Source organism: Balaenoptera physalus (assembly GCF_965194825.1).
Source record: "Balaenoptera physalus genome assembly, chromosome: 12".
Lineage (NCBI taxonomy): Eukaryota > Metazoa > Chordata > Mammalia > Artiodactyla > Balaenopteridae > Balaenoptera > Balaenoptera physalus.
Genome location: NC_138897.1, coordinates 1,405,201 through 1,432,409, shown reverse-complemented (window position 1 = coordinate 1,432,409; position 27,209 = coordinate 1,405,201). Strand labels below are relative to the sequence as shown.

Below are 27,209 nucleotides of genomic sequence, written 5' to 3'. Positions count from 1 at the left end.
AAAATCTTTACCGTTCTAAGGTAAAATAGGACCAAAAAAGTCATGTCTAAACTGCAGCAATAATTAGCAGTTATAATCAGTCACTCTCTCCACAGCCCAGAATGTATACCCAGGGAGATAATAGGACATACATAATCTTTTTAAGCTTATAGGGAAAAGAAAAAGTTTGAAATGAAAATATGTGTTTTTTAAACATAATTGCCTTTTGGGGAGTTCCTCCTAAAATGGGTACTAACTGTGCCATATCGTAGCGCTTTAGCTGTTTCTGACTCCATGGATTCTCCGTGGCCAGACTGTACAAAGGACGGAGATTTTTCTTGAAGCATAAGAAGAAATTTTATTACGGGCTCCTAGAAAGAGATGCTTTGCTTGCACCAGAATTATGACATCATCCGTCCCTGTAACTAGGAGCTAAGTAGGACGAGGGCGTGGCTTTTCCCCGCGGTGCCGATGCCCTAGGCCTCCCTTTCGGCTGTGGGCACGTGCGGTTCTCAGCCCCCCGGGGACCTGACCAGTCCCGGCGCTGCCCACTCACCCAAACCAGTGATGACAGAGCTTGTGGAAAAGCTGTTTAATTAAAAGCCAAGCAGACGTTTATGTTGTGTTCAGTGAGCCAATCCTGTGATGACCTGAGAACACGCTCTAACTGCATTTTGTAATTATTCCCTTCATTACAGCCGCACAATGACAAGAGAAGAAAACCAGCGCCCAGCTCTCTGGGCACTGAGGGCACCTTGCTGACCGGGAAAGTGGCCCTGAGTGGGCGCGCGGCCCGAGACGTGACGCGCACGTGAGAAGCAGCTCATTTCTTTGGCTGGAACTCGATTCGTTAGATTTAGACCCCGACCCCGCCGTACCCCGCGTCCTGGTGCCGCGCTGCAGGGTCCTGGGGGCCGGGCGCCCATCAGAGGCCCTGTGGTCTCCTCAGGAACATGAAGCACCAGCTACTGAGATGGTCACCGTGAGACACGAGCTGCCCGGCCTCTGTGGCCGCGGGGCTGCAGCCGCCTGACCGCACGCTTCTGCGGCCGCGATTTCATCCTCATTGCAGAGGTGGTGGCGTTTGGACATCTGACCCGCTAGCCGCCTGTGTGTGGGGAGGTGTTCCCGGCTCACACCTGGGGTCTGCACTGAAAAGCAGCCGGAATAAACGCAGGTGTGTGGCGAGCCCTGGATGCGGAGGCCTGGGCCCGGGGCCCCTGGCACAGAAGAGGCAGCACAGCACTCGGAGGGCCGCCGTCGCTGGGGACAACACCCCCTTTCCTCCAAATCCAGAGGCTGGCAGGGCGCCGGACGGAGCGCGACAAGGGACCAGGGCAGCAGGGCTTGGGGAGCGGTGTCTGCCCAGTGAGGACTCCAGCCGTGGCGGGCGCCGTGTGGCGGAGCCCAGACGCTGGACCAGGATGGCGGCCCTGAGCCTCGGCCTGGCCGGCACGCGCTTGGCTGGGGCGTGGGGGGCACAGCACGGGCCGGCAGCCGGAGCTCTTTCCCAGTTGCGGAGAACTTCCCAGGTCCACACTGAAACCACAGGCCCCACCAGGACCAGACATGCAGTCCAATTTACAGAGCGCAGCCTGCACGTGGGCGCCCTTGGAATGGGGTCGCGGGAGGGACGTGTGTGCCCATAAAGGGCCTCGGCCGCAAAAACGAGCCACCACAGGGGCTTCCCACGGCGCCCGCCCGGACCTGTGCCAGAAAAGGGGCCCCCAGACCCCGGGCACCGCAGTCCACCCTCACGGGCACGGCAGCCACGCGGTAGGGACCAGGGCCACCCGAGACAGGTCAGTGCTCCTCCCTTCAGGTGGTCGGGCACAGTCACCGCTGATCCTCTGCTCCCCGAGTAAATCGAGGGGACCCCACCCATCGCTAGCTAAACCCCGGCCCCCGATCCAGCTCCGGGCTGACCTACTGCGCGGGGGACCGAGGGGAGACGCGGCACTAAGCCCACACTCAGGCTCGCACAGCCCTAGAGCAGACGGCAGGCACCCACGGAGGAAGGTGCGGAGTTAAGTTACTCCTGGGAGGACGTGAAGCCACCCCGACACCGCTCACCTTCCCCCGAGACCCGGCTGGCCCCGACCAAGGTGGAGGGAACCAGAGCCACAGGGCTTGAGTGCCTCCAGGGCAGGAAGAGACCCGAACAGTCCTGGGGCCTTTTCTCAAGTTTTTGGTGTTCACTCAGCAGGTCTGATGGCAGGAAGTCCCTTTAAAGGTGGACAACAATTTTTCTCACTGAGTAACATCTTGTGCCAAATTTCGCCACGCATATGTTAATCCTTTTCAGATAACACAAAAGTAATACATTTACCCTTGCACTAACCTCACAACAGCCAAGAACAAATGGGCTGTTGGTCTCTAAAGAAAGGCATAGAATAAAACAGTTTTCTCCAATGATCCACATATATACCAATAATTTGTGGTCAAAACCATGTAGCTGCCATTTTTCACGAATTAGGGGACATTCTGTTCCTGAATCACGTGGGTCCCCAGCGACAGTGACTCCATAGGCTGTGCTCACCTCTTACAGGGAACGGGAGACCGCGGGCCGCTTCTCAGGTGGAAGGACGGTGCTCTGTGGCAATCACTGAAACACCTAATTACGTTTAAATATTACTCAGGGCAACCAAACTTTTCAGCATGTACTTAACAGAAAGCAAAGTCCTCCATGCACAAATGGTGCCTTTCTTTCAGGATTTTTTAAGGGTTTCTTTCCCAAAGAAAGCTGGCTGGGAGGTGTGTAGAAGAAGAATTCTAGCCTGAGATCCTGCAGCTGCAGGATGGGGTTTGTGGTGTGAAATGCACGGCACGCGCTTCCCACCCAGCCCTCGGCCTTGCCATCCAGGGACAGGAGAGACGCAGATGCCATGGCCTGGAGTGGATCCGGCATCGTTCAGGGAGGGGAACACTCGGGACATCATCGTGCCTCCAGCCCAGCTCCACCTGAGGCCGTCCGACGGCCCGCACCACAAAGACCATTCACTGATTGTGTTAAAATTATATACAAAGACAGTTGACAACATCGACTTCCTAAAAGTAACATGTGGAGAATTGAGATGAGAGAAAAAGTTGGAGAAAAGCTGGCAGTGATCCGAGCGCAGAAGCAACAACAGAGATTTCAAAAATGCACTGGCTGACTGTCAGCACAAACACATAAGTTTTCGTCGAATTTTTTGGAAATCACAATGTGATATTATTTTAATTCTCTTTGAAACTGGTGCATTGTGACAAAATAATAGCAACTAAATTATCTCTCTGCATTGATAAGACTAAACTGTGTGTCTAACATGGAATATGAGTAGTTAATATGTTTGTGTTTATAAAGTCTTTGTAAAATTCAAGCACCAAGTGACTAGAGGGAAAACAATGCCAACCAATTCCAATATGAATTATAATGACAGTTCTCAGCAAGAAACTAGAATTTCCAAATGTGTGTTTGGGTCACCCCACATACATATAGTTTGCACAATTAACAGGTAACAATGTAAAATGAGATCTGCCCTAGCAAGCAGTACACGTTCTAATTCTTTTTAGAGCAATTACCCAAATATACCACTTTTTTCTGATAGCTCAGTTCTTAAGCAAAAAAGGCAAAGACCATCCAAAAAACATGTTTATCTATTATGTAATTTACATTAAATGTATTTTATAATATGCTTTCAATATTGACATTTTTCAGCCAAAATCTGATTGATAAAAAAGGAAAAGAAAAGTCAGCATAAGCAAAATGAAAGAAAAATTAAGTTAATAAAGTGGAAAATTCACTTTATAAATAAATTTTGCTTCTTTTTTTTTTTTACTTTCAAATAAATATGGGATGTGTGCCTCAATCAAAAAAACAGTTGTATTTCCACTTAACTTTACACATGCAGCCATGGTCTAATTTCTTAAAAATATATAGTGTTACTTATGGAAGGAAGGGTTGGGATTAAGGTAAACTGAAGTATAAATCAATTAACAATTCATTCATCTGCCTTGTCCAGCATCTTCCCTTGTGTAAAAGACTAATCACTTGCCTTTCAAAAATTTAAAGACTAAAAAAATCAGCCAAAAAGTGAATACTTTTTTTCTATACTTTGCAGAAAATATTAGTATATGAAATTTACTTTTCATAATCACATGCCAAATTGGCCTCATTTAAAAATATATATATCAGAGAGTTGGTTCAAGATGGCGGAGTAGAAAGACGTGCTCTCACTCCCTCTTGCGAGAGCACCGGAATCACAACTAACTGCTGAACAATCATCAACAGAAAGACACTGGAACTCACCAAAAAAGATACCCCACATCCAAAGACCAAGGAGAAGCCACAGTGAGAGGGCAGGAGGGGCGCAATCACAATAAAATCAAATCCCATAACCGCTGGGTGGGTGACTCACAAACTGGAGAACACTTATACCACAGAAGTCCACCCACTGGAGTGAAGGTTCTGAGCCCCACGTCAGGCTTCTCAACCTGGGGGTCCGGCAATGGGAGGAGGAATTCCCAGAGAATCAGACTTTGAAAGCTAGTGGGATTTGATTGCAGAACTTCGACAGGACTGGGGGAAACAGAGAGTCCACTCTTGGAGGCCACACACAAAGTAGTGTGCACATCAGGACCCAGGGGGAAGGAGCAGTGACCCCATAGGAGACTGAACCAGACCTACCTGCTAGTGTTGGAGGGTCTCCTGTGTGTGTGGGGGGGGGCTGTGGCTCACCATGGGGACAAGGACACCGGCAGCAGAAGTTCTGGGAAGTACTCCTTGGCATGAGCCCTCCCGGAGTCCGCCATTAGCCCCACCAAAGAGCCTGTGGGTTCTGGTGCTGGGTCATCTCAGGCCAAACAGCCAACAGCAAGGGAACTCACCCTTACCCATCAGCAGACAAGCGGATTAAAGTTTTACTGAGCTCTGCCCACCAGAGCAACACCCAGCTCTACCCACCACAAGTCCCTCCCATCAGGAAGCTTGCACAAGCCTCTTAGATAGCCTCATCCACCAGAGGGCAGACAGCAGAAGCAAGAAGAACTACAATCCTGCAGCCTGTGGAAAGAAAACCACATTCACAGAAAGATAGACAAAATGAAAAGGCAGAGGACCATGTACCAGATAGAGGAACAAGATAAAACCCCAGAAAAACAACCAAATGAAGTGGAGATAGGCAACCTTCCAGAAAAAGAATTCAGAATAATGACAGTGAAGATGATCCAGGACCTCGGAATAAGAATGGAGGCAAAAATCGAGGAGATGCAAGAAATGATTAACAAAGACCTAGAAGAATTAAAGAACAAACAAACAGAGATGACCAATACAATAACTGAAATGAAAACTACACTAGAAGGAATAAATAGCAGAATAACTGAGGCAGAAGAACGGATAAGTGACCTGGAAGACAGAATGGTAGAATTCACTGTCACAGAACAGAATAAAGAAAAAAGAATGGAAAGAAATGAAGACAGCCTAAGAGTCCTCTAGGACAACATTAAACGCAACAACATTCGCAGTATAGGGGTCCCAGAAGGAGAAGAGAGAGAGAAAGGACCTGAGAAAATATTTGAAGAGATTATAGTTGAAAACTTCCCTAATGTGGGAAAACTTCCCTAACATGGGACAGGAAATAGCCACCCAATTCCAGGAAGCACAGAGAGTCCCAGGCAGGATAAACCCAAGGAGAAACACACCAAGACACATAGATCAAATTGACAAAAATTAAAGACAAAGAAAAATTATTAAAAGCAACAAGGGAAAAATGACAAATAACATACAAGGGAAATCCCATAAGGTTAACAGCTGATTTCTCAGCAGAAACTCTACAAGCCAAAAGGGAGTGGCATGATATATTTAAAGTGATGAAAGGGAAGAACCTACAAACAAGATTACTCTACCCAGCAAGGATCTCATTCAGATTCAACAGAGAAATCAAAAGCTTTACAGACAAACAAAAGCTAAGACAATTCAGCACCACCAAATCAGCTCTACAACATATGCTAAAGGAACTTCTCTAAGTGGGAAACACAAGAGAAGAAAAGGACCTACAAAAACAAACCCAAAACAATTAAGAAAATGGTAATAGGAACATACATATCAATAATTACCTTAAACGTGAATGGATTAAATGCTCCAACCAAAAGACACAGGCTTGCTGAATGGATACAAAAACAAGACCCATATATATGCTGTCTATAAGAGACCCACTTCAGACCTAGGGACACATACAGACTGAAACTGAGGGGATGGAAAAAGATATTCCATGCAAATGGAAATCAAAAGAAAGCTGGAGTAGCAATACTCATATCAGATAAAATAGACTTTAAAATAAAGAAAGTTATAAGAGACAAGGAAGGATACTACATAATGATAAGGGGATCAATCCAAGAAGAAGATATAACAATTGTAAATATTTGTGCACCCAACATAGGAGCACCTCAATATATAAGGCAACTGCTAACAGCTATAAAAGAGGAAATTGACAGTAACACAATAATAGTGGGGGACTCTAACACCTCACTTACACCAATGGACAGATCATCCAGACAGAAAATTAATAAGGAAACATAAGCTTTAAATGACACAATAGACCAGATAGATTTAACCCACACTCACACACACAGTCACACACACGCTCACATGCACACTCACACGCATGCACACTCACACACTCACACAATCACACACTCACACACACTCACCCTCACACTCATACACACCTCTCTGCTCACTAGGCAATAAACTTGTCATCTGTCACTGAAGCCCCATCTCTCCATCAAACAGCTGCCTTCTAAAATACAATGACCCCCTTAATAATCTCTCCTGTGAGTTGTACCTTGTGTTCTTCGAACCAGGAAATGCTGGATTGAACCCCATTTACCTCAACTTTAAAATGAGTTTCAGACACAAGTGTGATCTAGTCTTTGTGACCAAGAGAATCCCCTTTAACAAAAGTTTTGCTGTTCTAAGTTTTCTGTGATCATTTTAAGCCACTTCCTTGAAACTAATTTTTCAAATGGTGCCTATTTTCCTGAAGCATTATAGTTTTCAATAGCTTCAAAACTCTGTGACACATCAGAACAAAAATCATCCTTAATAATCACATAACTATATAGGAATATTTTAAAATATCTGTGTGTGTGCATCATGATGTTTTACATATACATATTGATACATACATTATATTCATAAGAGTAGAAGATATCACTTCGTAAAACTCCATAAGCAGAGTGCATGATATAAAATCGCACTAGTTCCAAACACAAACCGTGAACCACTTGCAAAGGAAGCGCCATGGGGCAGAGCTGTACCCTGTGTCTGCACGGCAGCTCATTATCTTTTCTCACAATTTAATCCTCTCTATAAACAGACACTTCCCTGATTGTGACAAAGACGTTGTTATAACGGCAAATACCACAACATTGGGATATTTAAGTACCTGTTGACCATCAAAAGACTGATATTTACCCACGTCATCCAAAGAAAGCCGCTCTATGTTCAAAAACAAAGGTTGACACGAGTGCTGCCACCTTGTCTGACTGAATGAAAGGGTCGTCGAGAGACGTTACAGGAAACCAGGGCACGAGTGGTCCACTCACCCCAGCACCGCGAGGTGTGGTCACTTCCCAGGAGCACGACACCACTTTCTGCTGCGCCCACCGGAAAGTTCTTACACACAGACGTAACTGACGCCCTGGATGGCATTTCCATTTTTACACAAACTCCCTGCAGCATATTAAGATCTTTGTAAACAGAGGGAGGAAAATAACTTCGAAGCAGGCATCGATCATGAGGAAACTTTGGGCCCTGTGGCGTGTGCCCGGCCCCGCCCACCCCCACCTCCCAGGCAGTCGGGGGGCCTCTGATGGGCCTGGCAGCTGAGCGCTGACCGCGTCTGGGTCCTCCCACTGGTACTTAGCGCCTGACCCCGGGCCCGGCCCCGAGCTTTGAGCTGGCTTCCAAGGGTCCCCCACATCACCACCTCCACACTCCTGCCTCCTGCACCACCCCTTACTTTGAGACGTTCATCTTCTTTGATTTAGTGCAAAGAAATAAAAGGTTCTAATGACCAGGGGAAAGTTCTTATTTGTTTAAGTGGAGCCGCTTTTCTCAAAACACAACCCCAGAAAGGGTCCGGGACAAGAAAAGGAGCCCCGTGTCTGGAGAGGCCTGAGTGTGGCCGGAAGAGGCCCCGGAGCTGTAGCCGTGTGGCCTGGACAGTCACACCACCACCTGTGGCTTCAGGGCCCTCACCCACGACATGAGGACGGCGATGAGCACCTGTAGGGTGTGAGGGTCAAAGGGGACGATGTGAGGCCTCCGGCACAGAACCTGGCGGGCGAGGAGTAAGCAACCTTATCTGCGGAGACATGTACGCAGCGCAGACGGGCCATGCGGGGACCGAGCGCCGGCCAGCCACCCACCGCCCACTGCGGCATCTGAGCAGATGGGAAGGAAGCCAGCAGGACCCGGCCAGGTGAGACGGTAGTGATGCGCGGGTCTCGTGGGGAGAGCAGGGTATCCTTAAGGTCTTCCTTAACAACTGTCTGGGACAACTCATGAAAAAATATAATATTCTTTTGTTACTCACTGCGTCCAAGATCGCAAAAACTACGTGAAGAAAAGAGGAACCATAAAGTGGAATGCCTCCTCAATCAAAAAAGTCTAATTGGATCCAAAAATCAGTCAAGAAAAAGCAAGCAGAGGTGATCTCAGGGGCATTAGATGTTCAAAGAGGGGAAGGTGAGTGGGAGCCAACAGTAAAACTGGCTTATGTGGCAGAGGGTCAAGGCAGGACGGCAGGAACTCAGGTCATTTGAGCAAATTCTTCTGCAGAAGAAGACATACTTTGCCCCAGAAACCCAGCCAAACAGCAGCCGTGACCAGAAGGACGAGGGCAATACTCTCCGAGTCCCCGAGGCGGGAGACAGCGCACTTAGGAAGGCTGACGTTATTGCAAGGGAGGCAAAAGAAAACTCCGGTGCCATGCGGGAAATTCTGAATGTCAGCCCAGTGAGAGGATGCGCTAGCAGTAGCAGAAACCCTGCACCATAATTAGGATGGTCAGTGCTCTCTAAGGACTGTCTGCAATTACAGACAGAGTGACCACAGCCTCCTTTACTAATTAACAAGTGACCTTGGGCATGTCATTGACACCCTGAATCTATTACATCAACGCATCTGTAAAATGGGTTAATAAGCAGAGCAGTTGGAGAAATTGAGGAAATTCAAGAATAAAGGGGAGAGCTCCTATAGGATGCCTGGCTGCACAGGTGGTCAGTACAAGTGCCCCAGGAACGGAGAGGAGAGGTTTAGAGGGAACAAAGGACAGACTGAGAACCACCGGGAGTCTGGGGGACTTCCCTGGAGGTCCAATGGGTAAGACTTAGCCTTCTACTTCAGGGGGTGCGGGTTTGATCCCTGGTTGGGGAGTTAAGATCCCACACGCCTTGCGGCCAAAAAACCAAAACATAAAATAGAAGCAATATTGTAACAAATTCAATAAAGACCTTAAAAATGGTCCACATCAAAAAAGAAAAAAGAAGAAGTCTGACCAGAGTTAAATTGCATGGGAAGGACTGTAATCTTCAGGGTTCATAGAAGAGAGACAACTGGAGAAAACGAGATGAGAGCTGTGCCCTGGACATGAGAGCAAGGACGATTTCTTTTTCTCAAATTCACCAAAACAAATAAACGGTCCCCATAGTCATTCTGTTCACCAAACACTTTCAGAGCCACTTTCACAAATTCTGTGGACCTTCTTTCTAACAGAGGATGGGACTCGGCTAAAGACAGAAGCTGGGGCCGGGGATGTGGGTGCTGAGCTCAGGTGACATAGACCAGGTCTCACTAGAGCATCTCTGTGGTGTGGACGCATCGGTGGTGGAGACAAGGGTGGTCCTCCCATCATGTTACAGGGCACAGGGTGCTGATGTGTGCCTTCCCTTCAGGCTCTCTGGGCGAGGCCACGGCTCTGGGGCCCGGGGCCCACTGCTCCATCACCGCCTCCCCCTCTCTCTTCTTCCTCATCCACGCTGGTCTCTCGGCCTCCCTCCTACCCCACCCTCCTCTGGAGGGGCCACAGCCCCTCCCATCCTGGTTTCTGGGGTTTCTCTCCCACTCTCCTTTTGTGGTCATAGTGGCTCCAACATGTAAACAAGCGTTCCCTCTTTGGCATAACTGTCATTAATGCCTTTATTGTTGTTTGCTTTCCTCGCATGCCTAGACCCCCTCTTCCAGCCGGTCATTTTCTCTTTCAACCTCTGAGGATGCCTTTACCTCAACCGCTCTGACCAGGCCCAAGGTCATCGCTGTCCCAGACAGGCCTGCCGCCTGCCCGGGGCCGAGGGCGTGGGGAGCAGAGCTGCCCAGTCCTCGTGGGATGTCTGCAGTGGACAGACTGCAGGCTGCAGCGTCTCCCTGGAGGATTCAAAGGAAAACGTCCTCGGTCCCGAAGAGCCACTCCATTTCTGCCAGGGATGTAGGTGAGCCTAGTTTTATGAAATTGGTGTGTAACCGTGCATGCTGGCTACTTCACCATGTACTGCCCCACTGGCTACTTTAGAGAAGTCTGCAGTTATACACCCAGAAAAGTGAAGAACCCTTGGTTGAGTGAGTAATGGCCCCTTCAACTTTCTATTTTATGACTTCTAATTCAGTAGGTTTTCTTAAAGAGCACACACGCACAGCATGCAAACATCTCCAGACTTTTGGAAAATCCACTTTCCGCTCACTGATTAAAATTTTTATAAAAGATTCCTTTTTCCTTAACTTTCTGATTCCAAGAAAATCAGTGTCTTTGGGGTACAGTGTCTCCCTCCACGGAGGGGCAGGGAGCACATCCGTTAATGGAGGAGACTCTGCATCACTCCCCCCATGTCTGATTTCAAACAGAAAAGTCTGGATGAATCAGACATATACGGCTCAAGACGCAGAACACATTATTAAGCAAAACTTGCCAGCAGTGGCCAGCAGTGCAGAGGGAGAAGCAGAGGTGTGCAGGTCTGAGGGCTCCCCGGGCACGTGTAAGAGCAGGAGGTTGGTCCTTTCCCAACACGGGTCAGAAAGGCCGAGAGAAACACCCTGTTCCTTGGCTCCATCCACACAGGCCAAGCACAGTCATTAGTGAGGAGGGGGCCCACGTGTCTGGACCAACCTGCTCATTTATTTAGCTCATCAATCCTACTGCACGGTTTGAGTGGGAGACTGACTGTTCGTTCTGCTACCAGGTCGGTTTTCTCTTGCTGTTGATGGTTTTCAGGAGAATGTGGACTGACCCTAATTGTTCCTCTCCCCCATGCCTGACCTTCCGGGACAGCCTGAACGGGTCCGTTCCGTGAAAGGCCCGGTGCGTCCGATCACAGCGCAGACGTCCACCCCGGAACGGGAGCGGACCCGCACTGGCGCTGAGTGGTCTTTGTCGCCAGCACAGCGCTTCGGGGACCTCGAGGAGCCCTCCGTAAGGCCGGCTTCTGCAGAATTTCAGCTCTGCGCTTTTGCAGAGATTGGAGCCAAAGCAAATGACACTTGTGATAATGAGGAAGCTAAGACCGATGGGAACGGTCACATCAAAGTTGTGCCCGCCTTCCTAAAACGTCTTTGAACACGTTATGGAGAGCGGCTGTGCTTTCCAGCGAGGGCGACGCGGGCGCCTCACGCGTGTTCGCGCGCGGGAACCCGCGCCCCTCCCCCACCGGCCCGCGCCGAATGCGCGGGGTCTCACCCGGGCCCGGGGTGGGGGGTCGGGGTGGGGTGGCGCCTGACGCCCAAGCACTCCAGCTTCGCCTGCGAGCCCCCAGCCCGGCGTGCCAGGCGACCGCAGAGACCCCACGCGGAGCCCCGGACGCCCCTCGGGTGGGCCCGACGGCGGACGGGGACAGCGGGCCGCGTCCTCCAAACTGAGTGGCGTCCGGACGACGGGGGACCCTCGGTGCCCCGGCCCCGCCGCCGCGCGGATTAGGAGCCGGGGAGGATGCGGTGGGCTGGCCTCGCTTTTCACATCCCTGCCCCGACTCGGTCCGCGACGTCTGAGGGTTGTCGAAACGCGGGTGGGAAGGATTTGCGGAGGGCTCGAGGGCAGGGGTCCCTCGGAGCCCACTGCAGCGGAGGCCCCGAAGACGGCCGCCCTGGAGACTGAGTGCCTGTAGGCGCGGCCTCCGGGCCCGAGAAGGTGCCAGGAGGCTTCCGCCCGCATCCTCCCTGTGTCCCCCGCCGCACCCCACGGCCCTCTCCTCCCAACGCGCTCCCGAAACTCGGCCTAGACCGGGCCTAGGCGTGCAAGGGCGCCCCCTGGCCCGGGGACCCCCTCGGGCGCCCACGCGCAGACACGCGCGCACTCGCACACCGCCGGGCACGCTCGCGAGCCGCTCGTCCCCGCGTCCGGGCAGCCGGCTGGCGCGGGGGGCGGGGCGGGCTGGGGCGGGGGCAGGAAATGCTGTTAATTGGGGAAATGCACACGAATTGCCCGGACGGACGGCTTTTGATGTGCTCCTCGGGGCGGCGCGGCCCCTCCAAGCCGGCGAGCCCAGCCGGCGTGCGCCCCTAGCCGCCCGCGCTCCCGGGAGCGCAGCGGGCCCGGGAGCCAAGGACGCGCGACATTGATCTCGGGCGAGCAGGAAGCGGAGGGTCTCCTCCTGTGCCGCCCGTCAGGCAGCTCGCACCGAGCCCTTTTTGTCTCCCTCCACCCCCAATCCCCTGGGCCTCCCGGCTCCCCGATTCCCCCAGGGTGGGTGGGCAGGCCGAGCCCTGCGGAGGGTGGTCACGCTGCCCGCGCGCGTCCTCACGAGCAGAGGCCGCCTGGTCTCGGCCTAATGTATGTACACATATAAATATAGTGTTCGTCCAAATGACATTCCGCTCACTCTCCCTCTGGCCCACCGCCCTCCCCCCTTCTTCTTTTCATCATCAGCAAATAAAGATTAGCTGGGAAGATTATAGAAAGCGTTTTCAGGCTGGTGCTGATCTTTATTCCGGAGGCTTTGTGATGATATTGATGATGATGATGGTCAAGTGGACAGTTTGATTTTTGTGTTTGGAGCTAGTTATAAAGAATCAATATTATATCAAGGGGTAACTTTCGTGATAAAGGACTTTAACCAGTCCGGCTATTCATCATAAGTCTGTAGCAAGCAGATAGGTCAAAAGAAATTATATTGCACTAAAGAGTGAGTCTTCTTATCTCTCCCATACCAGGGGAATAGGGACAAGCCGATCGATACAGTAGCTGCTGTATACTTCTTGCAATTATCAATAGCTGATTTCGCCTTTTGAGGCCTGCATCTAATAATGCAAGCTAATAATAATCGTTTGAGCCTCCCTATGGGCAAGGGAGTCAAAGTTTTAGCTGGCCATTATTTATGGAATCATACATGCTGGAGTGCCCCAGCCGGGCCCACATACAGCCCAGATACGTGGCTCGGTGGTCACAGGAGAAGTACTTTCACATGGCTTGTGTCCCTAAGTGTGAAGACGAATGGCTCCGTGCTGATGTTCCTCTGCGTGTGACATAAAAAGACATGGAATGTTTGCCTGTGATGCCTACATGTGAGGTTGTAAGCCGACCTGTAAAGAACATACAAGACAGCTTCGGAGCACACAGACCTAGATGGATTTATATATTACACACGTGGCGCCTATCTATAAAAATATTTAGACATATTTATCTCAACAGCTTTGAAAGCAAAGGGGGTGACAGCAGGAGTTGTGTGCAATGTGGGCAGGGCAGTTAGCTATATGTTGGGTTATTTAAGGAGAGCATTTTATTTTTACGGGGAAAGTGATTTTCAAATGGGTGAGCAAGACGCTCAGAGAAAAAAAAACATACATATAATTTTTGGCTACACGTTTTCTAGCCCACCCCCCCCCACCCCGCCCAAATGTAACAGAAAAGCAACATCTTTATAATTGGCACTTGACATGCTGTTTGCGTTGGGCTGTGGTACACCAAGCACAGATTTCCTGTTGATGGAAACATTTATCATCATGATTGCCCCAGAGTGGCAGGTGGTGTTATCAATTACCTCTTCTTACCAATAATAATATTAGTATGGTAATATCTTTGCTCAAGTGAGAACCAATTAGCAGTCACTTGTCACAGCATTAAAGACACAAAATCAGGCTGGATTTAATGGTAAGGACCTAAAACAAAAGTTGGGGTGGGGGAGGAACCAGAGACAGGGGAGAGAAGGCCAGTGAGAAGAAGAAAAGAACTTTGATTTGGGAGGGGAAAAAAAGAATGAAAAGAGACAGAAAATAAAGCTCTAACATTTGAATACTCTTTTTGTATAAAGTAGCTGGGGAAATAAGCACACTGTAAATAAAGTGCCAAATGCACCTTATGCAAAACTGTCTTTTGTGGATGAAAAGCCAGGTAGCTTCAATAAACTGGGACATTAAAATAGAACCGACTCTCCAACATTCCCTTGTCAAATCAATCTTGCAGATAGGCTTTCTGTTTTATCTGAATAAATGATACAAATTAATCAAACACCTAATTATACGTTCCACTAATGTAAAATATACAGTATTAATTTGTAAATAATATTCTTAAGTAGACAAAATAATCACGTGTCGCCTCCTAAGATGAAAACAACATTGCAAGAGGAAAGACAATTAACAAATTAGATTTAATTATAGGGAAGAAAAGCAACTTTTGTTTTTGCAAGTGTGTTTAGGTATCACAATATTTTAATAGACAGTGGTCATGTGACGGTAGGGACTTGTGTGTCGCCAGTGCAACTCGGTGTCTGCGCCTCTGATGCACAGCTCCGGGGGTCCTCCAGTCTGGGCGTGACTGGAGGACACATCCTGTACCTCATCTGTGAAGATATTCTGCTTGACACGTTGTCGCCTGGCAATAAACCTATTGTTGGGACTCAAACTTTAGACGCCTATGCTTTCATTAAAACTGGCTGCACTAAATAAAAACAATTAAAGAAAAGTTTCAGACCTCAGTGGAGGGAGGCGAGGAAGGGAGAACAGGTAACTCAGGAGGTAACTCGCCTTTTATTTTCGGCCTCTACTTTTTTTTTTTTTAATTTTATTGACCTTGAACACCCGAATCAATTTTTTAAAAGGTGCGCCACACAATTTACTGATCCGCACCATTCTGGCAGTGGCGGGGAATTTGTGTAGGTGCCCCTTTCACAGCTTCCCTGGCTCTTTCGCCCAAGTCTTTGCTCCATCTTCTCAACGAAATCCCAGCGCGGAGAGCGCGGGTGCCGAGGTGCAGCCCGCACCTTCGGCCAGGCGACCCCACCGCGCGCGCCCTGGGCGGGGACCGCACCCCATGCCGGGCCGGTCGGACCGCGAGCTCCGTGTCCTGCTCCGCGGCCGCTCACTTTGGGGGAGCCACTGCGTCCACCGCAGCGCCGAGCCCAGCCTGCTGTGTCTCCGCACTTACAACGCGCAGCGCGGCTGGCGCGACACCTCTGCAATCTGACGGCTCGCTTCTTACAGATAAAGGGCCGGGGTCTCACTTTCGCCTTCGCTGGAGGGACTTAAGATCCTCCCCACGGCCGCACACCGTAGAAAATGCAGAGCAAGTCGACGGAATGAAGCAGTGGCGTTCAGGAGTCCGGGAAAGCCCTAAGGAAATCGTGCCCGTGTGTCGGAGAGAGAGTGGGGGGCTGGGACAGGCGGACGAATGGCTTTAGGAACAAAAAAGGTGGGGCCGGTGCGTGCAAAGCGGCCCAAAGAGGAGGAGTCGGTGACACCGGGCCAGGAGGCGGCCGGGGAGCCGGGCTCGGGCTTCTTCTGAGGGGCTTCGGACGCCGCGGAAACCTACGTTTGCTTCTTTTCCCCAAAGCGTCGATTTTTGTAAAAAGAGGGAAAAAAGAGAGAATTAAGCAGGTCACAACAGGCAGTGCACCTTTAACCCGACCCACCGACGATCGTTTCGTGTTCTTTCTCTGCCGGGAAGCAGACATCTACCTCTCCGCTGCGGCGCTGCAACTTCCCCAAACTCTTGTCCGTCCTGTAAATTCTACAAGAAACTTCCACTCTCTACCACCGCCCTCCCCCACCAACACACGTCCCTTCCTCTTCCCTCCTCTTCTCTTTGCCATTCTTTTGCCAGGAGAGTTCCTGGCCTGCTCGCCCCAAAACCCTGGCTGCAAACTTTTCACTGCCGAGCGCCTCTGCGCCGGATGCGAGAGCGTCCCCAAAATGCTTGCAGCATTTGCCAAAGTTGACAGCGCACTGGCGATACAGACCTTTCTCCCCACAGCTTAACTATAAAAGCGCTACCGTGGTGTGTGTGTGTGAGGGGAGGGGGTAACTCTAGATTTCGAACATCTTTCAGATGTCATTTTTTTCTTTTCCAAAACAAAATTACCTAAGTGAATACGCCTGCCACCAAACAGCAAAACAAAACCGACCTTCAGGGATTGGTTGGGAGGGGGGTGGCAAAAGTGACGGCGGGGTCTCTTTGGAGATGATTCCAACCTGTGCACTTCCTTCCTCTGTATGATTTTCCTGCGCTTTTCCTGGAGCCCAAAGCTGTTGCTTCGTGAAACTTACACGATTAGAGGCGCGCGGGAGAACCGCGGCTGGGTAGCGGGAAGATTCTAGAACGGAAAAGCAGCCCTTGGAGAGCCGGGCGAGCGGCGCAGGGCCGGGGTCCAGCCGGGGCGGGGGGTCCCCACTAGTCAGAGCCCCGCACCCAGCCACGCAGGGAGATCGCAGCCCTCTGGGCGCCCGGGGCTGTGTGCTCGCCGGCTGTTCCCCGCCAGCACGCGACCCTGGGGGAAGCGCCGGGAGGCCATCTGTGCCAAAGCTTCGTACCAGACAGGGCCACTTGTGAGGACAAAAATAATAAATTTAGGAAATGAAAAAAGACACGCTGGGGCGGGGGCACAGGCGCAGGCTCTGCGGCGACGGGGCCTGGAGCACATCCCAGCAGCCGCTCGCGATGGAGGACACGCGCGGGAATGAGCGCGCGGGAGTGGGCGAGGGCGCGTGTGCACGGCTGCGGTGGGGTGCGCGCGCGGGGGCGAGGGCGCGTGCCTGACAACCCGCGAAGGGTGGGTGCGCGTGCGGGGAGCGCGCGGCGCCGACTGCCCGGGGATGCTGGGCCGGTCCGAATGTGCGCTACCCCTCACCTGCCCTCCCCCCACGTCGCCCCCCGACAGTCCTAGAACACGGGGGGCCGCGCGCAGGACTTTTGTGGACTTGGAACTTTCAGTAACGCGGTCTCGGGGCACCCTGCGCCCCCTGCCCACGCCACAGGCGCCCCGGGACTGCACCCATCGGGCAAGGGAACTGGGGGGGGGGGAGGACACCGGAGCCCTGTCATCCCCTCCCTTCCCCTGGATTTAAGGAGCCGCTGGCGGCGGGGAGGCCCGGCGGGCGGGCGAAGGGCCGAGGCGGCCCCGGTGGCGGCGGCGGGCGGGGCGGGCGCTCAGGAGTCGAGGGGCCCGGGGGGCGGGCGGGGAGACGGGGGTGGGAGCGGAGGGGAGGGAGGACTAGGGGAGGGGAGGGGAGGAGCCGCTCGGCCCGCGCAGCTTCCGAACCGGAAAGTTGGTCTTGCCGAAGTCCCGCCACCCCGGCGTGCGCACTCCGCTCCGCTCCGGCCGCGAGCCTCCGGGCCGGGCCGGCCGCCGGGGGAGCCCGAGGAGGGGACCCGAGCCCGGAGAGAAGGTCTGGAGAGAGGGGACACCAGAGCCTGAGCGGGGCCGGCGCGCCGAGAGCCGCCGCGGACGAGTGGAGGCGGCCGGCCGGCCCTCCGCGCCCGGAGTGCAGGAGGCTCGGCGCCCCAGCAGCCCGGCGAGACAAAGGCGCCGGCCGGAGCCCTGCCCGCGGCCGCCCGCTCCGGGAGGGGCGCCGGGCGGCGGCGGGAGGGGCGCGGCGCGGGGCGCGGGCGGCGGCGCAGACACTCTATAAAGGAGCGAGCCCGGCGCGCCGGCGGAGAGGCGCCGCGCGGACGCCGCCAAAGTTTGCTGCCTGCGCCTGGGGCCAGGCGGCCGCCGCGGCCCGCGCCGCTCCCGGCCCGCCGGGCCGCACCGGGCGCCGAGGAGCGCGGAGCCCGCGATGTGAGGCGGCGCCGGCCGCGCGCCCGGGTCCCGCAGGCGCCGGCCCCTCCTCGCCGCGCGGCCGCTAATTGCGAGCGCGGCCTCATTTGCATAGGCCGCCCGAGTCCGCTGGAGGCCGGCCAATCGGCGCGGCCCTCCGCTAATGGCCATGCATTATTCACCAGCCTAATTGCTCAGCCCCATGCGCGGCCCGCGCAGCCGCCGCCGCCGCCGCCGCCGCCGCCGCCGCCCGCGCCCCGCGCCCCGCGCCCGCCCGGCCGCCCCGCGCCGTCCCCGCTGGCCGCCCCGCTGATGCCGCTGCCCCGCGCGGGGCCCGCGCGCCGCTAGCAGCATGTCTCGGCGCAAGCAGGCCAAGCCCCAGCACCTCAAGTCGGACGAGGAGCTGCCGCCGCCGGACGGGGCTCCCGAGCACGGTGAGGGCCCGCGGACCGCGGCGGCGCCCGGGGGCCTGGGGGGAGCGCGGGCGGCGGGCGCCGCGCACCGGGGAAGTTCCCTGGCTCCCGCGAGCCAGTGTCTGCCGCGCGGCGCTCGGCCCGGGCGGGCCTGCCCGGCGACCCGGTCCTCCACCGGAGCGCGCGGCGCGGGAGTGCGGGAGAAGTAAACTTGGCTCGGCTGCCCGGAGTTGAGCTGCGCACGGAGGCGCCACGGCTCGGGGACCGCTCGGAGTCCGCGCTGCCCGGCGGAGGCCGGCGGGCCGAGCCGGGCGCTCGCGGGAGGGGCCGCGCCGCCCCTCGGGCTCCCCGCGCCCGGACGCTGGGGCCGGCCTCGGCGATCGCGGCGTCCCCCGGGCGGGCGCGGCGGCGGGGACGCGTCCGGGGCTCACCCACCACCGGACGCGGGCCGGGGAGGCCGCTGCCGGGACAGCTTTGTTAGGCGCCTGGCGCCCTGGCCGGTGCGCGCTCGGAGCGGGTCCGCCGCCCTGACCCCGGCTGGCCAGCGGCCGCCCCGTGTGCCCGAGGGCCGCGGAGCCCGCGAGGTCCGGGCGAGCCGACAAACCAGTGATCCCATTCCGAGGAGAGTAGGAAGTTGGAGTCGCCTGGCCTTTCCTAATGGCCGCCTTGGGAATTAACCCCGGGGTGAGCTGCGCCGCGGCGCGGGGGGGTGGTCCTTGCACGCGGTAGGACCCCGGCACGTTTCTGGTGCCTCTCGGTTTTCTGGGGCCTCTTCCTGTTCTTTTGGAGGCGCCGCGGGCAACTCTGCAGCCAGCTGGCGGGTAGGAACTTCCTGCCCATCCAGGAGGGAAGGTAGGAGCCACGAAAGTTAGCGCCCGGCGAGGAGCCGGCTGGCCGTGGCCGCGCCCCAGCCCGGGAAGTTAGGGCCCCGGCCGCTCCGGCCTCCCGCTGCCCACGGGTCCCCAGGGGGCGGGAGGGGCGGCCGCGGCGCGATCGCGGGACGCAGGGCGACCCTCCACTGCCCCGGAGCCCGGGCAGCGAGTAGTTTGTGCCCTGCAAAATAGGCCGGCCAACTTTTTGGATTAACCTATTATAAGTGGTTTAGAGCAGATACGCGTCTTTTCGCTTTGAGAATTAGCCTGCAGAAAATAAAAGGAGTTGAAGAGTTTAGCGTGCGGTGTCGTAAAGTTTGCAAAAGCCGGTATACGTCCTCATCGGAATGGAGAACGGGAGTAAAGACTTCTTACGCGGCTGGGAATTCAGGAATTAAACAAAATTTGAGAACTCGTGAGGGTCTTTTTGTCGCAGCGGAGGTAAGGGAGTCTTATCTGTGTCGCCTGGTCACCCAAGATTAGAACGGGAGATATGCTAAAAAGAAACGCTTGCATATGGTGGGTAGATTAAGGACAAAGAATCTTTTTGTCATGGAAATGGATTTTTTTTTTGTTTTGTTTACTTCATCACATAGAATTTCTCACACTTGGTTTGTTTTCTATTGCCCTCAATGACTACATGATCAAATGAATGGATTTATTTCTGCCGAATGAGAAAGACAGTCTTTCCTTCAAAAGAACTACATTGCATCCCAGTGAGGAATTTTAAAGCTTTATTATTGTGGCTCCTGAATAGCTTAAAATCGGCTTTCACAGCCGCCCCAAAATGCAACAATGTAAATACTTCTCAGCTTTGTAGGGTCGTTATCAAAATGTGCAATGTCTCCTTTTATTAAAGCATATTTTAATTAATAGAGTAAAACCCCTTGTATTTAACAATTAACAAGCTGAGGCACTGCTATTCATTTTTAATTTCACTTCAGAAATGAGAGCGTGGTGAACCTCCTAGTATAAGCGTGTGGAGGGGTCCAGAGCCCTTATTTGAAAACCTAAGATGGAGTAAATTATTCAGAAGTTCTCTTTTGAATTCCCCTTGTTGTTACTGAATTTATTTAGGGGTGAAACATATTCAGGGTTTTTTTACCCACCGTGGGATTAAAGTTTTTGTCAGGCTGTGTTTTTCACAATCATTCCGAGTTGTAATCAAGATATTGCCACAGTTCCTGATCATATTTTGCAACAGGCCAAAAATAGCCTGTCTGGGGCTGAGGCTTAGTCAAGGAGTGTGTTCCCTCGATTGTTCGGGCAAACTGTTTAAAAAATAGTTCTTTCTGATTTAATTATTCTGAAGCTGATTGTTCACGGAGCATAAAAGATAGTCTGTTCTCTCTTCACTTAAGGCATGTTCACGTATATATTGCTCTGTTGTACTGATCGTCATCAGGAGAACTAAGTAAAATATTTTTTTTTAAGATAAATGGTTGTGAAAACTAAATTACTCCAACGTGAATCAGATATTCTCAAAATTATATTTTGTTAAATTTAGTGGAAATAAACAGACTATGCATGAAGTTTTAAGTGAGCTAAGTTAGTTTACAGTGTTTTAGAAACGAAGTAAATAATTCCTTTGTATTACTTTGGATGTTACATGTTAATTAAAGCAGTAGATGCCCGCAGTAAAATTGAAGGTTCTTGATAATGATATGAAACACAAATATTCTATGCAAAATGTTTAGTATAATATGGGGGGAGGCAGTCACATTAATTTAGAGTAAAAGACTTTATTTCTTAAAAAAAAGAAGAAATATGACTATTATTTTTCAGGCTTTGGTTTTTAGGCAAGCAGTGAAAAGATAGCTGTCCAAAAATGCTTCAGTGCTCTCCAAACCTTATTGCAGGAATGAAATATGATGACATACGTAGAATGAGAAAAAGTGACAAAGATTTACGTAAAGTTCTAAAGTTATCCTGTTGTAAAAATGTGTTTTAAGGATGACTGGGACTAAACTTACATTCCCACTAGGGACTATCTTTTAAAATCGCAAATTGTTTCATTCCTGTTTCTGAAAATTTAGAAATAAATGGGATGCAGCTTTAGGATTCAGTTAATTAAATGTATGCCACAATAATGAAATCTTTTGAGCCAGCTGAATATTTTTGTTCTAAAAACAATTAATTAAAACTTCTAATGACGGAACGGCACTTACACTCCTACTAAGAGCTTTAAAAGGTGTATTGTTGCTGTCCTTCACTGGATAAAATACAGCTTAGGAAAGACACATTTTACTGTCGTTAGAAGGAAAATATGTATTTAAGGAGAAACAAAAGGATATTTATAATTTAAAGCAGTTTGCCATCCTGTATTTTGTTTGTTTTTATGTTCTGCCAACTCACAGTTACATGGCTATCTTAAAAATCCTTTTAAATGATCCTGTGATTTAAGACTTTACCAATGGTATTCATAGACCCGTGTTTGAATTAAGGGGAAGAAGGCCCCCAGCCCTGGGTGAAGAGATCTTTTCTCTTTTATCTGTCTGTGCATGGTTTGCCTTCAGAGCTCTGGGCACTCACTCACACACTTACAATTCAGCATTCCAAAAGGAAACAATACAGAAGCCACTTTCTGACATCCCTAGGCAGACTGTTTTCTCTGAAACATGAAAGGTAAGGAGTCAGTTAAGCAGGGAGGGAAAGGAAAAGAAGAATTTGCGAACGCTTATTTTTTAAACGACATTTAAAATCCTAACCTATTTTAAAATGCTTAATTTGGTGGCCAATAAAAAGCATGCCAATTAATTCTCACCTTACAGAGAGAGAGCTGATTATGTTACAGTTAAGGGATTTTTTTTTTTAAGGCACATTTAAACTTCCACAATCTACTCATAATGCAATATTTTTTGATCTGTTTAGAGCCAGAAAATGAAGAAGGTATGGACCAACAGCAGGAATTGCTTACCAAGCTGATTATTTTTTGTATACAAGATGATGGCAAAAGCAGGCCAAAGTGGGTCAGATTTCATTTTCAAGTACAATCTCTAAGAGGCTTTGCCATTCACCCCAAGATAGCTCCGAGAACATGTTCTTTTGGGGGGAATTCAGCAAAGATACAACCAAGGTTTCCGTTCTGTGTACTGAACACCAGTTAGAATTTAGCATTCTTAAATGTAAGTATTTTATTTACATGAAATAAAAACCTTCTTAACTGCCAATGAGGTCATGCCCCATCCTTCAATGCTGCAAATAGTTTCAAGAAGGATAATTTTTAAATAATACTTCTAATAGGAAGAGGTTTCGTTGGTTTGTTAGTTTTCATTTTCCTTCATGATTTCTTGACCAGTTGCTAGGATACGAACAGCATATCTTAGTCTTGTGAAGATGAGGGCTAATTCTACCACTGGTGGGACAGGTTTGTAATTACAGCATATGTGAAGTTGCCACCCACTTCATATAAAATCAGGCATAAATAAAGTCTACGTAAAAATTGAATGTTTTACTATTACCTTACATTAACTTTTATATTTGAAAAAAAGATCCCTGTCCTTAGATTTTTCTCTTGTAAGTTGAACACCTTTATGATCTAAACTGCAGTTAACTGTGTGATTCCCAAGCAAATAAGGCAAGTCATATCACAGAAAGTGTGAGATATTAACTGAAATAATAAAATAATGTAATGGGCTCTATTTATGTTAGAGATTAGGATTTGATCTGTTTGTTAAAGGCAAGAGTTCTCTGGGCTGAACCATTGTCCACCAAAGAGACCTGAGGCTGCCAGGGTTGCGTCCAGCTCCGTGGTGCCCTCCGTGGGCCTGTCTTTTCCAGTCATCCCAGATTCGTTATGCTTACCATCGGGGACCCCTCCCCTCCTAATTCCCGGGAAGCCTTGGGGCCCACATAGCGTCCAGCCTTGGTGGCCTGGGGTCTGTGAGAAGGAGGGCTTGCAGAGGGCTGGCAGCTTCCGACCCATCTCCGCGAAGGTGGGTGGTTCAGGGTGCTGCTGCGACAGACCTGCTGATTTAACCTTTGCCTGCTTTGCCCTGCCAGGGGTGGCCACTAGATGTCAAGCTCATAATACAATGAGTGCATCTGTGCTGTTGACCTTGGCAACAGGACTCACCAGTGTTCTGTTAAGTGTTAACACTGGCTCTGAGTGCGGACTGGGGACCCACGAGTTTGCTCTGTGCTGCTCGGTTTATCAAATGCCCATCTAGTTCAGCACAAGTGTTTATAGTGCTCAAAGAGGGGAGAGAGAACCGTTTTCTTTTGTGTGGCTGTTACATCTTGAACTGTTTAATTAACCCTGCAGGTGCCGTGGCACTTGGTCTTAATTTGCCGTCATTCTTGGTCCTCTTTTCCAGAGTGCCCTCTTCACAGCACCGTTTGGTAATTGACTTAGGGCTCTGCACATGCAGAGCCACTAGCTTCAAGCCCCCAGGGCAGGGCTTTTCCTGGATGATTTTTTGCATGTGTGTAAACTTCGCCCGTAGAAATGGACCAGTGCGGTGAGGTGATGACAAATCATGGAAATGATTTAATGACCTAACCCCGAGTGCAAGCAGTCCGATGGTTACAGTTGATCGGCGCCTTGTTCCCGGACACCGTGTGGTTCCTGCTGCTCTGGGGCTGTTTAGACCCAGGTGTTTATACGTCTAAGTGGCTTTGCTTATTTATGTATTTTTATGCACAGTGGATTTGAAAAGTGACGTGTCGAGGCCCGTAGGCACTTCCGCAGAGGCGTGTCGTGGAGCAGCACGTTTAATTTCATGTGTGAGTTTAAACCTCCGCCTCTGAACCGAAAGTGACTCTGCACAGACCTTGTTTTTCCCCCTCCCCGAGCTTTGATGGAAACTGTTTGCATTTGCCGCAGTATTCCAGGTTTGGGCGTTCTCGGTGAGGCACAGTGATATCCGTGCATTCATCGTAAGCGAGATTACAGCGTAACATGTGAGTGAAAGAACTATTGTGCAACCTTGAAGTGTAACAAACATCTTATTATTTGATGCAGCAGATAGTTAAAACAAGTGAACGTTGTGGCCGCTTTCCATCTGCGTGTGTCCATAAAGGAAACAGTGTTTCCCCTCCCTGGTGCTTCACCCCACAGATGAAAAACCGCAAATGTTTTAAACAGAAGACATTTGGCGCCTGTGCCACAGGTGGTCCTTACTTAACAAATTTGAGGCGTGGGCCGCTGAGTCGGCGGAAGCGGCCTGCGGGTCAGTGCGGCTTGGGCGAGGCACGAGCGCCCTCCGCTGTTCTGCTCCGAGCTCACACGCTTGGAGGTCTAGGAAAAGGACAAAATTTTTCTGTTGCGTCTGGAATTTCTTCTACATTGTTAAACACAGTAGGGGTCTCTATTTGTCTCCTCCTGTTTCACAGCTTGGGCTCAGTATGTGATAATTCATCTTTCTTTATGGGATTCAAAGCTATCATAAGGAGTTAAAAAGAATTAATTTGCAAGAAAATAGTGTCTCCGAACAATTTGGGAAAACTTGAAAAATGCTTCCTAGATTTTTAAGGGATGGAAAAGGCACAGGAGAAAGTACGGTTTCCTTTCCTCGAGACCCACGTGGCATTTTCAAGTTACTGATTAAAGTGGAGAAGTTAACATTCCTTTTCCCGTAAGGAACAACGTTTGCTTCTCTTTTCGTTAATTGTAAGGGATTTAAAATGCGTAGCAAAAGTGTGGCAGAGTAAAGGTGAGAGAGTTTGAGCTTGATCAGCAAAATTATCAGACACCTGTTTACTACTCTTTGTAATTCAGTTACTTATTTACAAGGCACTGCCTCCTGGAAGGAGAGAATAAGAAAGCCTTGCTGAGAACTGCAGTTTGAATTTTCTAAAGAAAGCATCTTGTCTCAAATATTCTTATCTATGTTACAGGGATGCTTTTAACTGGTGGCTTTAAAAGATCCTCGTGAGTGTAAACATTCTGCCCATCTTCTGCCACGTCGTTTTTATTTGGAAGGCCACATACGCTTTTGCAGGCAGCGAAGACGTGATCCTTGTATAACATGATCCTTGTATATTGTATAGCAGACCAGGAATCGGAGCTGAGAGAGGAATGGGAAGGGGATCCTTTCACACCCAGAGTTATCCTAAGAATAGGGACATTTTTGCTAAACGTTCTCTGCATTTTTTATCAGTGAGAAGGAAAAAAAAACATGTATTTTTAAGACTGCTGTTGAAGCTGTTTTTTGGTTGGAGGCCTCTCTGAAAGGCGATGGCACCCTTTCCCCCTCCTGCAGCCCCGAGAGGCGGCACACTTGCTCAAGAATGTTTGAATGGTGAGGCTTAGAAACCCTGGAAATCTCAGGTATAAATAGCAAGTGTGGGGTTAGCTGTAGAAACTAATTGCACATTTCCTCTCCACCTGAAATAGCTTCCTCTTTTAGCCTCCGTGCTTTTCGCTCCTCCTGACTGCATTCAGGAAGACAGACTCGGCGTTACGTACAGACACCCAGCTCACAGCCATGGCTGGTACATCCTCGGTGTTAGCAAAGTAGAGAGTTCTTTCCAATACATCATCTTCCTCGTATTGACACCCAGCGAATACAGCAAACCTGTGTGGCACTTTCAGAAAGTAACCTCAACCAAATATTCCTGTTAACCAGGAAGGGAAGACTCTTGGTTAAGTTCTGTTACTGGATGCATTGGTTGGCATTTTTCTTCGCTAGTTCTAAGAGAACCCTGGTGCCCTGTAAGCCCCTGCCTATTTACAGTTTGAAGTCTCTTAGTCATTGACAAGCCAGTATGCAAAAAGTAAATTATTTCGACATTAATGATAATGTTAACAATGCTTGTTTTTCAGTTCCCCCTTTAAGGAAGAAAGAATTTTCCCATTGCATTGGAAATAAATTTCTCAAACCTTGTACTGTTGTTACAGTGGCTCATTGACGTGGTTTTACCTTGAAACAAAAATTTTAAAGCCATATCAATAAATGGGTATAATAACTTCTATTTTTAGAATGCAAAAGCCAGTTAAAAATGTAAATTTAATTGAAAGGTAGTTGGATACATTTGAATCCGACATAATACTGGCTTAAGACAATGGCAGGATTAAGGGCTTTAGAAGTTGCATGATAAAATTTGGAGCTGCTGTCAGATCTCTCCTATATGGGTTTTCTAGTTATATAGAAAGCATTTTTTTTAAAGATAAATACTTCCAGATGAGCACATCTACACTGTAACATGATGCATGTAATCGCTGTAACAAGAACTGCCATCGAAGCAAGTTATAACAACTTATTTTGCATCTCGCTCTCCTGAATGTGGCAGAAGGTCGCTGCTTTCACTCTGGACTCAACTGCAGTCTTGCTGCTTCTAAAGAGCTGTGTCCCTAGTGATGAAACAGGCTCGTTTTGGTTCTCCCCTACCAACCAATTCAGTTGAAGTGCTTGTTGTTGTTTGAAAACATTCTTAAAATATGCACCCAAAATTTCAATTGCACACATGACGTATTGGAGGCTTTTCATTTGCATTCATTGTATTCAAGACTGTCTTGTGAAACTTGTGCTTCTCTGTAACTTTTATGGAATGCTAATCCTACTGAGATTTTGATAGTGAAACGAGTGGAAATAACAATTGAAGTGATCATGTTATGGTACTTAATACAGACCCCAGTAAGAAAAATTATAGGTGGTGATTCTAAATTATTTGCCCCCAATAAAAAAAATCTGAATTGTATTGAAGAATTTTTTTCCTTCGCTAATTGTAGTTTTTAAAATATGTTTTAGTTAAAAGGCAAATTTATTATGAAACTTGGCTTATAAAATCCAACAATTATCTGTTTTGTTAGGTTCATTAACATAATGAACTAACAGGTCCAAAATGCCATTTTCACCCAATTTCCTCCCTTCAATTTTGCTTTCCTTCTTCAATTTTAGAGGAATACAGTGGAAGCTTATTTTACTTTGACAAGAATATCTTCACTGTGTTTAGGTAATTATCAATTTGCATTAAACAAAATGGCTTATTATTTGGTAAATGGTACTTA

At 50.0% G+C, this 27,209-nt stretch overlaps 2 protein-coding genes across 7 annotated transcripts in view; one reads left to right on the top strand and one right to left on the bottom strand.

The window, feature by feature from the left end:
* Positions 1-14,570: 14,570 nt before the first annotated feature.
* Positions 14,571-18,144, bottom strand: LOC309640315 (uncharacterized protein; the record flags this gene model as incomplete). Its single annotated transcript, XM_082418770.1, has 3 exons — positions 14,571-15,757; positions 16,299-16,759; positions 17,476-18,144. The coding sequence occupies 3 exons, from the start codon at positions 18,142-18,144 to the stop codon at positions 15,532-15,534; spliced, it is 1,356 nt and encodes a 451-aa protein (XP_082274896.1). The 3' UTR covers positions 14,571-15,531.
* A 141-nt stretch (positions 18,145-18,285) lies between these two features.
* Positions 18,286-27,209, top strand: part of SALL3 (spalt like transcription factor 3) — a 21,574-nt gene continuing 12,650 nt past the window's right edge. For all 6 annotated transcript variants that reach the window (XM_082418494.1, XM_082418492.1, XM_082418493.1 and 3 more), the window contains exon 1: positions 18,286-18,407. In XM_082418494.1, coding sequence (XP_082274620.1) covers positions 18,326-18,407 — 82 coding nt within the window. In that variant the 5' untranslated portion in view covers positions 18,286-18,325. The remainder of the gene's footprint in view (positions 18,408-27,209) is intronic.